Source organism: Phalacrocorax carbo, chromosome 1 (assembly GCF_963921805.1).
Source record: "Phalacrocorax carbo chromosome 1, bPhaCar2.1, whole genome shotgun sequence".
Taxonomy (NCBI): domain Eukaryota; kingdom Metazoa; phylum Chordata; class Aves; order Suliformes; family Phalacrocoracidae; genus Phalacrocorax; species Phalacrocorax carbo.
In genome coordinates this window covers 152,720,555-152,736,540 of record NC_087513.1, presented here as the reverse complement: position 1 = coordinate 152,736,540, position 15,986 = coordinate 152,720,555, and the positions used below count along the sequence as shown (strand labels likewise).

Here is a 15,986-nt window from a genome sequence, read left to right as displayed (position 1 = left end):
GAACTGTGACATGCTGTGCACAGCTGAAGGTCTCGAACCTGCACCTGGGGCACTGCTGGGGTGAAGTGTGTGTGTTCTGTCTTGTGGACAACCTAATTGGCATCAAAACAAAAATGACATTTTTTCTAAATCTCCATTAGCATTAGGGAAAAGCATGTGATGAAAGGAGAGAAACAGTTCTCATTTTCATCAGGGTCCACAGATGCAATTGCCTTACCCTTTTTTCAAATAAGCATGTTATGCAGTGTTCAGGTATTACTCTATGAACAAGTTCAGAATAACGATGCAATTAACTGCCACCTGGGAACTTGATCACACTGTTTAAAAGATAATCAATTCCTTTCTGCAGGTTACATGATCAGAAAGTTAGTAATTGCTAGATGTGCATGATTCCAGAAGGTGGTCAGCATGGAGAAGCTATTTCAAAGCAATTCACATCTGCAGATTTTCATTCAGTCTTGTCTGATCACCTGCTTTATCCTCTCTCACTGTTGTTGGCATTCAAAAATGTGACTAACAAAAGCAGCAGTGCTTACCGAGGAGGGTTTTCAGGGGTACGTTTTACTACTAGTCATATATTAACTTAATGACCAGGAACTTGTGTATGTTGAGCTTCTTTTAAAGTGAAGGAGTGTTGCTTAGAGGAATGAGATAAGTATGTGTGCTCCATACCATTCCACAGCACATTTGTAACCCACTTCTCTCCCCTCTTCCTTTCAGTCAGCTTTTGTTTTTTTAACATATATGGAAAGTATGAGTTGTTGGTTTTGGTTTGTTGGTTTTTTGTTCCCCCCGCACCCCCCGTTTCTTAAGCTGTGGTGTTCTAGTTGAATAATGTTTTATGCATTGGATAAATGATAATTCCTTTGTGTCTGTTTCATGTTATATAGTGTAAATATGAGTTTGAAATACAGTTGTTGCACTTGAACTTTCCTTATCACACACAATGTTTTGTTATCCAGATCCGAAGATTTTATTGACTTTCTATGCACCAAAGCTTTGACAGTTTACCACCATTAATTAATTATTGTAGCATTTAAGTCATTAACTACTATCGTAATTAGGATCTCTCATATTAGCATCACTGCACATTTAAAATCATTCCACGTCCTCGGTGTTACAGGCCATAAGCTATTGTGAACTGATCAGGAGTATTAATGCACACGCTTTTTTTAAGAAAAAAAAAAAAAAAAGGCAAATGTGGAAATGGTGGTATTCAGTCCAAAGGTTCAGTGTTTCTACTTTTGTGGAACTTTAGTCATGGAAATAATAGTACCTTATGTTTATGCAATTCTGTAAATTATATGTGTACAGTTACAAATACACTGGAAGGATGGAGAATCTGAATTAGAAGGTAGGTTCAAGCCATCGTCAGCCCCTCTTCACATGGCTTACGCAGTGTCTCCATAAATTAGTATTTGCCATAAATTGAAACCAACCAATATTAATTGGGTGTTTTGCATAATCTTGCCAAAACACAGTAATGTGTATATAGTGACGTAAAACACAGAAAAAAGTAATATATATTGTGCACTTCATTTGTGAATGGGAGAAGCCATCTTTAGTAGGTGACTGCCTTTTGAAAATACAAAATGGATGTATATCTGAATGTTGCATTGTACTGTACAGTATGCATATTGTTTGTGGTTGCATATATCGATTAAGTGTCTTGTTTTATATAAAAAGGACATCTGTTATGTACAGTTGAAATAAATTTTGCATTTGCTAGACTGTGACTTTAATATTTAATTATTATACAGGGGGAAAGGACAGCATAAATTGTAAGTTAACACTTAATTCCCTCTTCTCCCCATGCCTCCTTTCTCTCCCTCCCTTCTTCCTGAAGGAATCAAATGCTGAAGTGAAAGAGCTTTTTTGACATAAGTGTGTAATCTTTGTTTAATGTAGTTGACAACTACAGGAAATTCAATGTAATGTGAAGAATGTATCCTTCTGTATCCTCTTTTTTAAAAAAAAAAAACAAACTATTCAGAGATGTTGCCATCTATAGAATGTTCTTTTGTTGCTTCCCTCTTCCCTTAATTGATTTTATTTTCTTCTTTTTCTTTTTTTGAATTGGTGTATTCTCAGTAAAAGCACAGGCTGAATTATTGGAACAATCTAAAACCTACTTCTCCAGGGCCTGTTACCAGGGAGGAATTTTACGAATGTGATACTGGTTTCTATAACCTAAACATATTTTCAAGATTTAATATTACAACATTTTTCTGTTTAAAACGAGTTGAGTGTTTCTATTTAAAAGATGCTCATATTTGAGTGAATTTAAATAAAATGAGAACCTGATATACATACTAAAATGTTTACATCAGAATAAATTAAGTAATTGCCTACTTCTATTAAAAGGTCATAACAGTTTTTTGCTACGATTGTAGCAACGCTAGTTTTAGCCCTGCAGCCCTCTGGTTGGAAGGGTTGTTTTTTTTAATTGATTAGTGAAATATAGAAAGTTTGGCAGGATAGCTCTTTCCAAATGTTGTCTTAGAAATATCCAACTTCTTCAGATAGTGTATCTGTCTTCCAAACTCTTCATTCTGTTCTTATGACTAACGCTTACATGTGGAGTTGTATGTGTTTCAGTCCACTTTAACTGTTTTCATTTTACTTGTCAAGACATTTTGCTGTAGACTGCATAGATCTGTCATTTGAGTCATGTGGGGTTTTTTTCGTATTTGTCCATCACTATTAGTTAAAAAACAAAACAAAAAGAAAACAAACCACTTTATGCCCAAGCCTTTTTTGGTAGTTCAAAGAATTTGCAAAAAAAATGTGGATTTTATACAGTAAACTTAAGTTTGGCCTGATGTTTGGTTTCTGATTTGTTGTCTGTAGAAGACATTAAAGGGCTCCCCTTTGATTTTGGCAGATCTGTAGCGTAAAAGATTTTTTTCTTTCAATGCTTTAATCTCTGCACAGAGAGTCTGGGAGCACCATTTTTAGGATTCTTCATAATGGGACTTCATCAAGAATTCATTGAGAAAGAGAAGGTTAATTTGGCAGGTCTGCTCATCCACCTTAACATCTTAAATATAACTAATGCAATGAAATACCAAACATTTTAAATGACAGGTAATTCTTATTTTTTGCCCCACATTTGCTTCTCCAGGGAATTTGCACCTCTGTACATACCGGTAGCAAATGGAAGATCTAAACACTTCTGTATCCATGTATTTGTCTTTCAGTGGCATGTCAGACTTCTGTCTTTGAAACTCAAGCAAATAATTTCAAAGAGGTGCTTAGCTTATGAAGAGAGCCTAGTGAAGTTGGTGAAAAACAGAATTGTGTGTTTACAAGTGCTGTTTCTAATTTTTGACCCTTATTGTGCCTTGTTCCCTTCTTACCTCTCCTAATCACTCTAAAGGTATGAAAAAGTGAAGAACACAGCAATGCTTAAAAACTGAACCATTGTTAATGGCCTCAGATTATGCCATACACTTTTGAAACTTAACCACCATCACCACGTGTCTAACTTCAGTAGCTTAAATTAGGACCCTTGTAGTCCCTGGAAGAAGGCAAACTCTTTGTAAGAGTATCAGTGTGAAAGTACGTGGGTTGAGCCTTCTCCACATGGCCACCTGGAGGAAGGGGCCCCATTCTTGACCGACTGGGGAGAGCTGGCTTTTAACGGAGGCCCTGAGGTTAGCTGCTTAAATTAGGTGATGTGAATACCCACCTCCATTTTACTGTTGGCTCAAATGGTCCCTGGACAGGAAAGGTCTCAGAACATAGGCATAGACTTAATATCTGGTTAAAGTTAAAAGGTATTTGAATTTCACCCCCCTTCTTTTCTTCCTTCCCTTCTGCCTGATGCCTTAAGATCTGTGCAAACCTTCTGGACACGCTTCCATGTGTGTCTGCTAAAAGATTCAGAATGAAGGACCAGACTGATTACCAGGACAGCCTCTTCTGAAGAAGCCTGGTTCCTGTCAGGAACTGGCATAGTGCCCTATCAACCATTTTTTAAGATGTCACACACTCCCTTTTGAGGACAGTGGAGAAAAAAGGCTGGGGTTGTGCGGTTATGCTTGCAAACAGACATCACTGAGAACCTGGGTGGCATTCAGTCTGCACTCTAATTTCTTCCCGTTTTAGTGTTAAGACCGTACTCCAGGGCTAAGAGTGATGTTCTTCAGGTTTCAGATGGGTATAAAGGGAACTTCTGTCATGAAGTCTTTCAGCCACATAAATATCCAAACTGGTTTCAGCTTTCTTTTTGTCCAGAAATGCTCAGAACTGCTTGCTGGTGTCTCTGATTAGGCTGGAAAGGGTATCAGACACTGAAAACTAAAAGCAGGGGGGCTGTTACCCACAGGCCTGTTCTTGTATGTTGGATGTTCACTGTGTTATGTAGTGGGTATTGTTAAGGTTTCTAGCTCTGGTCTGAATGCCAGGTGGGCTACATTACCACTTGCTTTACTCTGGAGGCTAAATTTGCTAAACCTGTAATTTAGGGCATGGTTTTGGCAAAAAGCATTTTCATTCTTTATTTTCCACTCTAGGGCTGGGAGATACTAATATTGAATAGCTACTTTTGTTTTCTTATTGGAATTTAATTGATGGAAACTTAGTTGAATCTTATCATAGCAGTCAGTTGTTTTGCCTTAAATATGCAATAGACTTCTAAAGAATAGGGTGGTTCATCCAAGACCCTGGATATAGGAGTTCCCCATTGAAAAGTTATGGCAACTTTCTTAGCCTTAACACTTGTTTGCTAATTTTGAATTAATTATCTGGCTTTGCCAAGCAGCCTTTCTTCTCCAATCCACCTTACTTACCTCAATACCTAAAAAAACCACCCTGTTTTGTAAAGGTTTGGTTGGTTGGGGTTTTTTGCATCTTTTTAATTTTTTTTTTAACTAGTACTTTTGGTTGTATTGTCTCAAGGTGATTTAGGGCCAGAGTTGTTGGAGGTGAATTTAAACATTGCCTTTTGACCTGTTTGACTTTGAACGAGACTGAATAGTGTGTCTTAATAAAATTCAGCATGAAACTTGGGATTGAGGAATGGCAGATATGGCAAACTGAAGTGACTTTTGGCCCTTCTGCCCTACTCCATGAAAACATGAAATACGTCTCAGAGGTGCTTAGGATTATCTAAGTTGCAGCAACTTCCTGGACCGTACTTTTAGTACAACTCTGCATGAAATCCCCACTGTATTGTAACAACCCTTTCTTCATGTCCTAAAGCTGTAACTTGTAAACTTTTCTGAAGAGAAATGGTCACCCAGAGAGTAGACGTAGAGAACCTGGTGGAGGCACAAGCTGCAGTTTAGGGGAATAGTGCTGAATACCAGTAATGAGGCGACTCTGCCTGAAGTCCATTCTAAGCACATAATTGCCAGAAAATGTCTTGAAGAAAAGCTTCTGGCATAAATGGTGCAGAAAGGCAGGACAGTGAAGTAGCTTTGGTTTTGCCTTCAGAACTTGATGCATCAAGTGTAATGTTACTGTGCACTTACTCATTTGATGACGGGGTCCTATGTTGCAGGATAGATGTGCTGTGTGTTTTTATCTTTAATACCAAGCTAGTGCTTGTGGGGTTTAGCAAGAAAAAAAAATCCACAACAAACAAAAAACCTGCCAAAATTCACAAAAAGCAAACCAAGATAAAGGAGAAAGTGGGGTTTTTTGCGTAAGTACAAACCGTAAAGGCAGCAAGGGTTCTGTGGTACAAATAAAGTTGTATGACCAAGGGTATTGGAGCAATGAAGGCGAAAGTGAAACTTGTGATGGCCTGAATCCCATGGTAGTTAATGTTTTGTGGCAGAGGAAGGTCAGTGTTCACAGCAACAGTTTTGCATCGTGTAAGTGTGTATGTGTACTCTGTGGTCTCCTTGTGTGTATAATGTTGGTGAACATTTTGTTCTTAATGAAACTGCATTCTGTGTTGCAGTAGCGTTAAGTGTTTACTGTGCTTTGCTGTACGTAAATCAAGATATGCTGGTGTAAACATCTGTTTTACATGCATGTGTGTATATAAGTGTATGGCTAGGACTTTTTTTTAAAGCTGTCTACTCCATGCTATTTCTGCTTTGTGAGGACCAATGTTACTCTGACCAGGCAAAAATAGTTGGGTGCAGCTCTACACAGAAATAAATGTGATGTGCCGCTCCATTTGGTTGAAGGGAGTCATGGGCGAGAAACATGTGGCAGTTCTCTCCTTTCGATCAGCGTCTCCCTCGACGTGTGCTGGGCTGAGGTGCTCCACATTGGTGCAGAGATCCAAAATGTGATCTGGTAGCAGCTGGTGCCAAGTAATTGCTAAAATAACATTTAGCTTCGTGCTCTGTGTTGCCTCCTCAGCTAATAAAGCAGAGCAGCAGCCAATTAACTGAAATAAACGTAAGACAACTTTTTAGAATTAGAGATTGACAGTGCAAACAGGGAATGTCCTTGAGCACCATACAGAGTTTGGATGTGCTTTTTTTATAGGTTGTTTCTTCCCTGGAAGATAAGTGGGAGTGGAAGGGTATTAACCCTTAAAAGATTTCTTTGCTCTGTAAGGTGAAGAACTTAGAGCTTTCAAGGACAAGATTCTGTTCTCAAATCTGCAGTTATCTTAATTCCATAAAATTTTGATCATCACATACTAATACATTAGATTTTTACTGTCAGCTTAAGGAAACTGTTTTCTTCATTAAAGGATGTTTGTCATTGTTTGCTAAAATGATTTAAATAGCTTAACACGTACTGCTAAATTACGGTCCCTATAAGCTCATTGTTCAGAACTGAAGACCGCAGCTGTTGGGGAATTTACTGTTTTTTGATGAGCTTGATTTCTTTCATTTTTTTTGTGTGTTTAGATTATGTATTTTATCATGAACCATGAAAGAAGAGCGCTGTTGCCACAAAGCAGCTGTTCAGCAAGAGCTAGCTAATTTCTCCTGATGGGCATACACCCTGTAGTACCTAGTTACCAGTTCAAACTGTAGTAGACTTAAGATATTCCTGGTTAATGAAAGTACATTACAATTAACTGGTAGGCAACTGTACCTTGTTTGTTAAAACTGATATCTTGGTTAAAATATGCAAGAACTTTAATGCCTTATCTCTTGTGTTTGAATTCTGAACAAGTGCTTAGACAGCAATTTATCTACAGACCTTTAAAAAAATGCTTGTAATTTGTTGCAGCCTAATTAAATAACATTTCTAGAATACATACTTTACGTATGTATGAATGGATACCCATTTAAGCTGTAGATTTTTCTATTCACAGCTACTTTTCTAGAATCTATATGTATTATCTTGATGTTATAAATTTTAATGACTGGAAAATGTATTGGAGATGTTGGAACGTTTTGAGATTTTAATTGTCAAACTATTAAGTGCTTTTAAAAACATTTATTAAATACAAAGTATGTATTTCATTTGTTAGGAGTTTGTTATAGGACTAAAAAGCTATCTGTAAGTGTGTATGTATGTGTATGTATTTGTGTGTGCACACAGACACGCAGCTGTGATGTTAATAGTGTTTCAGGGGAAGGGGGTTTTAACTTCTTTTTTCTTCCATTGCTGTATCATTTGATACCACTATTCTGCTCCTCACTGGTAGAGTAGTTGGTTTAGAGTGGAATTGTTTCTTGGATTTCTATCAGTGTGAGATCAGAATCTGTCCTTGAGGCTTTAATTGCTGTTACCTAAACACATGTAGCTTTTTCTGAGTCAGCTATGGTGAATTTGTATAGCTTTTACTGGTAGCTGAACGTGCACTGTTGGTTGAACAGTGTAGCATCCACATCGATGACACAGGAGCTATGTCAGCAGCAGGGTAGGAATGTCAGGCAATTTTTTTGTTGTTGTAGGGCTGTGGTTTCAAATGTAAAAAAAAGTGTCAGTAACGTGTGTTTGTGGAGGGGTGGGGGAAATGGAAAGTGATACACCTTGGTCATGCAGGTGTGTCGTGCAATGAATGAAATAATAATATTGAAAATGCCCCAGCAATATTTGCGAGTTGCTCATTTTGTAATTTATTTTTACAACAGGTTCCCGTAAAGAATCAGCTCCTCAAGTCCTGCTTCCAGAAGAAGAAAAAATTATTGTAGAAGAAACTAAAAGTAATGGTCAGACTGTTATAGAAGAGAAGTAAGAGAACATTTAATGAATAATGGATTAAACCAGTAAACTTTGCGCTCTTCTTCCTCCTCTCATCTCCCATTATAGTAGTGTGTGTATGGTATATTTGTAGTAGGCAACAGAGCTGTTTGGAGTGTGCTGCCAGTCCTTTAAGTGCAGTCGGCCTTCATTTAAATGCTTAGAGTCTGGTTTCTTTGTATATGCTATGCAACCTATTCCTTCCATGCCAAGAAGTTATATGTTTCACTTATAAATAGTTTTTCCAAGTGCTGTAGGATTTCAGTATTAAATTGGTGTCGTGTTTGACATTATTCTATTTTTTTGGTAAGGTGCATGTTGGAAGTGAAATACTGTTCTGTCACAGGAAGCTGTAATACAGAAACCAGTATGGGTTCATATGTGCTTGAGAGGTGCATCCTGTCACAGAAGCTGGTCACAGGTCCTTGCCTTACTGAATATAAACCAGGTTAAGAGACAATTTTTTTAGCATCAGATTGACATTAGCTGTTAGCTGTGGGATTTTTTGCTTGTTTTTAATGCATTTCATTTAACAATTTTGTCTAATAGATTTAGACATATATGTCTGAAAAGCGTTGTAATAGATCATCTTTTTTCATTTTAGAAGCCTTGTTGACACAGTCTATGCATTAAAGGATGAAGTGCAGGAGTTAAGACAGGTTGGTGACTTGCTACATTTATAGCAACATGGAGAATGGAAAGATGGAATGCTTATTATAACTTACAAGCCATATTTATTTTTGATTCACGTTGACAGGAATGAACTTGAATTTTGGGCTAGATTCCCTTTTAAAAGTAAAACATACTAATCTGACAAAAAAGCACCCTCTTTTGTGGTTGTCATCGGTCCTTGGAGCACCAACCTTTGAGAATAGTGTTAAGTATCCTCTTTCTGAGGTGACTTGCTAAGCTACGTTTCATTTATTTCTGGATGTTACAACTTGAGAAATGTTGAAAGCATTAAGCAAATTCAGTTCTGCTGTAACACCAGCAAAATAAGTTTATAGAGACTGTGAAGTGGTATTTGCTCTAGAATGTACAATTTAAGTAGTAAAAATGTCTGGATCTCTTTAGGCCTTTTAATTAATTATTAAATGGTCTTTCAGTAATTAATTAATTAATCAATGGTCTTTCAGTAACCTGAAATAAATGGTCTTTCAGTAGCCTGAGCAGCTCTTACAAATCAGTTCTTAAATCCTCATTTGCAGAGATGAGAGTCCTTTTCAGTGTCTTACTATGTGGCCTTTTTTTAATGAGGCTTTTGGGTTAGCTCAGGGTGCTGCTTTGTCACGTGGGGGAATTGTGCAAGATCTCACCTGAGTTGCTGATACAGAAGTTGTAGCTGATGTTTTAAGCTTGTTTTAAGTATCCAAAAGTAGTTGTTTAAAAGTACCTTTTTCTTGTCAGGACAGAGCGTGTTTAAACCATGCTAATGCTTATGCATGTAGTCATTGCTTAACGTGCAGGCAAAAAAGCATTGAATTATCCTCTCTCTTGTGTGTGAATTTGCTAACTGACCTTAACGGTTCTGACTCAGGAAGTCAGATAAAATCTTCTGTGTTAATGTAAAATTGATTTATATTCAAATGCCTTTAGATTTTGGGCTCTTAACGTGAATCCGAATCTTTGTCCATCTGTAAGGATGCTCAGTGTTTCTAAGGATGTCGTGCGTGTTCCTTGAAATAGGGCAATTGGTGTCTTAAATACTTAAATTGTGCTGTTTTCAGCATATAAAGCATGTGTATCTGAGTTTTGATGCAAATTTGACAGTCTTTTTAAAAATACAATTCAAGTAATACAAGCAGCAATAATAACCCAGTAATATTTCTGTGGCCTGGCTGCTTTTGTACAAATAATAAATGTGCTGCCTCACTGAGGCCCCGCGGATTTCTGTGTGACCCTAAACAAAAAGTGACCTTCTCCTGAGCTTCAAGCAACAGCTTTTCTTCTGGTGCCTTTTCACATAGATAGTCTGTTCAGCACCCCACATCTTCCAAAGCCAAGTCCTATTAGAGCCTGAGTTCATTTTCTTGTATATCAGGAACCTCAGCTCAGAAGCGTTTATTGGTCTGCTGCTGTGATGTTGGCAACTGGAGAAGTGGCAGAATTAATCTCTGAGCTGGGAATGTCCCAAGTGGTGAAGGGCTTTATGGATAAAGGCGCTCTGGGACTATGTAGTGCACAGGTTGGTGTAGACACCAGGCTGCCTGTTGGTGAGAGTTACCACATGAAGTGGGATCCCTCCTGTAGCAGCTTCCGTACGTTATTCGTAGCTGTTGCTCCACAGGCAGTAGGCTTGAATAGTACAGTCCTGAATTGCCAGTAAATAAATGAATAAATGAAAAGAAATTAAGTCTGTACCTACAAGAGAAAAACGAAATTTCAGAGTTTCTCAACAGACTTGAGGAAGGAATGAAGTTAATGAGGCAGCAGCTGATGATCCCATCATGTATCTAGAAAAGTCTGTAAATGGCAGCTGATGGGAGTCCAGTGGAACCCCTGGATTGCAGACCTGTGTTTGTTAAACACCTGTAGACTTCTTGTCTTGGGGTCTTAATATAATGTTGTCTTGTCTTCTGGTGCTTCCCCACTGTTGCCAGCATCAGCTTGGCCTGTACAGGATTAAACAATGTAAGCTTTAATGTGGTTTGGTCAGTGACATCCTTAACAGTCCTGTAGTTCATGGTATTTCAGTATTACCTCATGGCGCTAAATATTGAGGACTGACTCACTCGTTAATATACACACAGAGTGGTGGTGGTCCTTGAAATTCAGACTCCCCTTAGATTCTTGGTAGTCATCTGTCTGGTTTAAAATTTAGTCACAAAACACTTTCCAGATAACACAATGGTTTTCAAGATACTCCTTTCAACTGTTTACTTTCCTAATGAAGCAAGTTAATTTGCATTAAGTTTTAAGAAGCTTTTCTGAGATTGTGGAACTAGTTACAATCACAGGAGGCTCTTAGAGGGGATATTTATTCTACTTACTGCTCCATTTCCCTTCTCCATTAACAACAAATATATTCTACTGTTCATTTATCAGATTTGAGCAGAATTCAAGATTATTGGCCATCTGTTACTAGCACTTGTATTATAAAGGACCCCTAAGTATAAATAGGAAATAGCTCAGTTCCCATGTGGTGGCTTTTGCTGCACTGTGTGAAGTAACTGTGTGTAACTTGTGAGATTTTTAATAGAAGGCTTTGCTTTTGAACAGCTAATAGCAGTCTCACTGAGAAGAGCCTTCCGAATTTGTAATTGACAGTGTATGTGTGGTCAGAAAAGATCTGTTTTGGGGGAAAAAAAAAAAAAACCCAGACGATAACCCCGAACACTAATGTATCTGTCTCCATTAAACAGGATAACAAAAAGATGAAGAAATCATTAGAAGAAGAACAAAGAGCTCGCAAGGACTTGGAGAAGCTTGTTAGAAAAGTTCTAAAGAACATGAATGATCCATCTTGGGATGAAACCAACTTATAACTAATTTTTTCCTTTTTTTTTTTTTCTCCCCTCCCCTTTTTCTTTCTATTGAAAGACCAGTTGTAAAACTGAGCTGGGAAGCCTTCTGACATTAGTCAGTGTTGCATCAAGAGCACTACAAAACAGGATTTAACTGGATCTAGCGATTTCTTGCTCTGAACGTATAGAAAAGTCAAGCCATTTACTGAAGCAATCTGTACTTTAAGTGTGGAGACTGTGGATCCTGAACTCTACTAAACTTAATTTGTTTGCATCTAAATTACCTCATTTTGCAGAAAGTGCAGCACCTGACTAAAAGTCCATGTTTTTCAGTGGCTTTTTAATTAAATATATATTTTTCTTGTAAATATCTGTAATTTTGAATGCATATGTGATTGATGTATCAGGGCTGATATTTTTTTTTCCTCGTTATTATAATGGTCACAAGCATTAGAAACGATGGCAGTACTGTCCTACCTAACAAGGGTCAGAGTTCTTGGTGGATAATTATGGATTTGTTCCAAATTACCCACTCATCACACATGCAAATTAAAAAAACCTAGTTTTCCTGTTGACCACTGTATTTAAATTCTTCACTGTTATTTATGTCTGTGCATACATTTTCAAACAGTTTACAAGTCTTTAAGAACAGTATTAAAATACAAAAAACTGTTTATTGACAGAAGAAACGATTTCTAACAAAACTAATGCCCATGATTTACGTTCACGTATACTTGTTTGGCAGACTAATCTGTTGTGCTTTGGCCACCAAAAGACTGATGTACTTGCCTGCTTTTTATGACTGTGATTTTTAGGTGTTTATGTACCACATTTTATATTGTTGTGCTTAAACATACAGATGGCTGATAATTTAATAGATCATACAGTTTGTTGAAGCGAAAAATATAATCCAGAATTTTGTGAATAAATTGTTGCTATTTATATTTTATGGTCACAACAATTAAATTTTAGCTAACCTTTGTGCCTAAGACACAGGAGCTAGGCCAAACTTCATTTAAGGCTTTGTTTTTATACCACTATGTAAGACTCTGTTCGGGATTCCCAGACTGTGGAAGCAGAGTCATTCCACTCCCACCATGTTTTCTCAGCATGTTGCTGGTTTCTGTCCTACTAGGATTTAAATGGAAACAAGTCTGGAAATAAGATTTTTTTTTTTATCATACTGTAATTCATAATTTGCACTGCTGACAGATTTGAAAATACATAAATGAACATTTATTCCCTAGTCTGATAGATGCAATTACTGCAGTCCTTTCTTGTATTTAAAATAGGAGATGCTACATCACTGCAAAGGGTGAGCTTCAGTTGGAGCACTTAAAATACTAATTCCATTAAAGCTCATTTGTAAGTGTTTCATTGATTTCAGCAAGTTTTGGATCAAACTCCAGACAGTGCAATTTTCTGAGGGGGTTTTCTTCAACTGACAGTCAGAAGTGCCAGGTATAGCACAGACCAGAGTCGCACCTTTTGTCACCCTGATTTTCTAGTGCCCTTTACCTCCTGCTAAATGTAATGCTCGGACCTGAGCAAATATTTCTATGAACACTAATGAGTTGGAGCCAGGATGATTAGGGTGGCAGGAATTGTTATGCACATTCTGAATCTAATGAAAGATCTATTTATGAAGCTATCCACTTTTCTCAGCCAAGAACAGCTTTTTTAAATAGGAAAGAATCTCAATGATTACATACTTGAGGAACAATTCTGTGGGAATGGATACTTAAGATTCTGAATAGGCAATTAGTTATCTGATTTAAAAAGCTGAATATATCTGTAGGTATTTTAATTTGTGTTCCTACAATTTAAAAATGTCTTCCTTTAATTCTGAAGGAGCAGACTGGATAAGAAAACTAAAGATGTCTGCAATACCAGAGTTACATATATTCACAGAACTTAAAATTTATGATAATTCTTGATACCAAAATCTTTTTGTGTTGTTTGCAGTTACACAAAAACGTGGACTGACATTTATAATTATCTTCATGTTTAGAAAATACTCTCTTGCTAAAAGCTAAGTGATACTAAACCCTGCAAATTCATAGTCTCTTGGCTAAATTTAGATTTGGGAATGCCGATATAATTAGAATTTTGCTAACATTTTTACTTTCTGACATTAAGCTGTTTTCAGAGTGAATTTTAACTTTCATTTGAGTATATGTGAAAGGACATTCCAGAGGAAGAAGTATAAAAAGAAAACACATATCTTAGCAGTATTTAGCAAATTTTAACTCAGGAACAATTTCCATCATAACGATTTGTTTTACGTTATATTGTAAAGAGTGGTGTTGCTGTATAAATTTGCTGGCTCTTAGTACCTGTGATAATTATAATTTCTGACAGTACCCCTACACAGAGATCGAATGAACATGCCTTAAACAATGGGATTAAGCAGTTGTTAAATATGACCAGGATTTAAGGACTTATTTTATTCAAGGTGGATTGGGATGACTAATTTTTTTTTTTAAAAAAACCACAATAAAAAACCCAACCAAACCAACAAAAAACCACAACAAAGCCCACCTAATACTGTAGGTAGCTTTTGTCTCTAGTGCAGAGGGTGAGCTCCAGGCTTCTGGGAACCAAGGAGTATCTGAACTTTTTTCTTTGACAATTTGTTATACTGTATATAGATTGTAAATTTCACCATGGACCTTCTGAATTGTTGGAAACTTTATATAAGCATGGATAAATGGGGCACTGTTTATTTAACCTATTGAGAGGTTATTTCTTTGCTCTCATCATTTAGGGATGAGGAGATGAAGCCATTTCTTATCCTATAGATGTGAAGCACTTTCAGTTCTGAACTGTCCAAAATGTAGCATAACATTTCTCTGTACTTACTGATGTGTGCGTGTTTGTCTCACCATGTCATGACATCTTAAAGATTAAACAACTGACCGCCTTTGTATAAACCTTCCTAATGCCAATCATTTAGGGAATTTAGAGTGTCTGTTTACGGTATCTGTGGAGAACTCCAGTTTAGTTTAGATGTCGTAATAATATCCTGGTATCGACTACTAAAGTGTTTATGCTACATTGTTGTAATTAAACCATGATTTTTCCCCTATCCTATGAAGTGTTACATTTCATCCAATACATGGGCTATGAGATTAAGAAGGAAAATGGCTTTAATTTTTTTTTTCCTTTCATAAAAATAACCTATTTAATAGTTGGTATGCCATACTGAAAGGGCCTTTTTGTGGTCTTTTATGATAGCAAATTGATGCCTGGAAAAAAAAAACCAACAAAGCAAGGGTTGTTTAGACGGATGAGAAGGAGGATCTTGACTGTCTTGCACTGAGGAATTTTCACTTTGGCAGCCTGACCCGCTGGAGTAATGTAAGAGGTGCAGGAGATCAAAGACAGAAGATAATGAAAGGGAAGAAAGCAAGAAACATTAGAAAATCAAATTGCTGAATAAATAAATACTTGTCTACATGCATGACTTATTTGAATAGACCTGAAGTTTTCTGGTAAGTGTGTATCACAGAAACTTTACTTGGCTGGTGCCACATGAAATTGCGAGGGTGATTTTTATGGTAGGAACATCATCGGTATTGCTTTATGCAGCATGATGGGATGGGTAATGGAAAGTGTAGGGTGTCATTCGTTTGAAAAGACGGCTTCAGTCTTTGGACAAGGCATTTGAAGGGATTAATACCAGCTTAGATATATGAAATAATACATATTTGTTTTGGTTTAGGAGGTATATTTAAAAAGAGCAGAGAACATTTTATAATTTTAGTCAGAAGAAATCTCATCTTTTTCTGAATTTTGTCTTGATTCATCATTGTAAAGAGAGGCTTTTCCCCACAAGTTGAAATTGTCATTTACTTTTCACATTAAGAAGTATTTTGGGGATTTTCTTTCTGGATGTGTTTTATTGTGGTGGGTTGACCATGGCTGTCTGCGAGATGCCCACCCAGCTGCTCTCTTACTCTTCCTCCTGAACAGGACCAGGGGAGAGAACAAGATGGAAAAGCTCCTGGGTAGAGACAAAAGACAGGGAGATGGATTTATCATTTCCTGGCACAGGCAAAACAGTCTTGGCTTAGGGAAAATTCATTTCTTGCCAGTTAGAGTTGTAGGTTGAGGACCAAAGACAAAAACTAAACCACTTTCCCCCCACCTCCTTCTTCAGGCACAACTTCACTCCTTCATTCCTGTGCCCCTATCTTCCCCCGCTGCCCTGGGCAGTGCAGTGGGATGGGGAATTTCCGTAACAGTTCCTCACTGCTGCTCCTTCCTCCTCCTGCTTTTTTCTGCTCCATTGTGGGTCTTTTCCGTGGGCTGCAGTCCTTCAGAATACACCTGCTCCAATGTGGGTCCTCCATGGGCCGCAGTTCCTGCAACAGGCCTGCTCCAGTGCCGGCTCTCCAAGGGCTGCAGCTT

The 15,986-nt window shown here is 37.5% G+C and overlaps 1 protein-coding gene across 5 annotated transcripts in view; it reads left to right on the top strand.

Moving 5' to 3' along the window:
* The window catches only part of ARHGEF7 (Rho guanine nucleotide exchange factor 7), a 128,434-nt gene extending 113,773 nt beyond the window's left edge, over positions 1-14,661 (top strand). For all 5 annotated transcript variants that reach the window (XM_064440242.1, XM_064440219.1, XM_064440236.1 and 2 more), the window contains 3 exons: positions 8,001-8,100; positions 8,714-8,768; positions 11,472-14,661. In XM_064440242.1, the coding sequence (XP_064296312.1) occupies positions 8,001-8,100; positions 8,714-8,768; positions 11,472-11,594 (278 nt within the window). In that variant the 3' untranslated portion in view covers positions 11,595-14,661. The remainder of the gene's footprint in view (positions 1-8,000; positions 8,101-8,713; positions 8,769-11,471) is intronic.
* Positions 14,662-15,986: the final 1,325 nt, after the last annotated feature.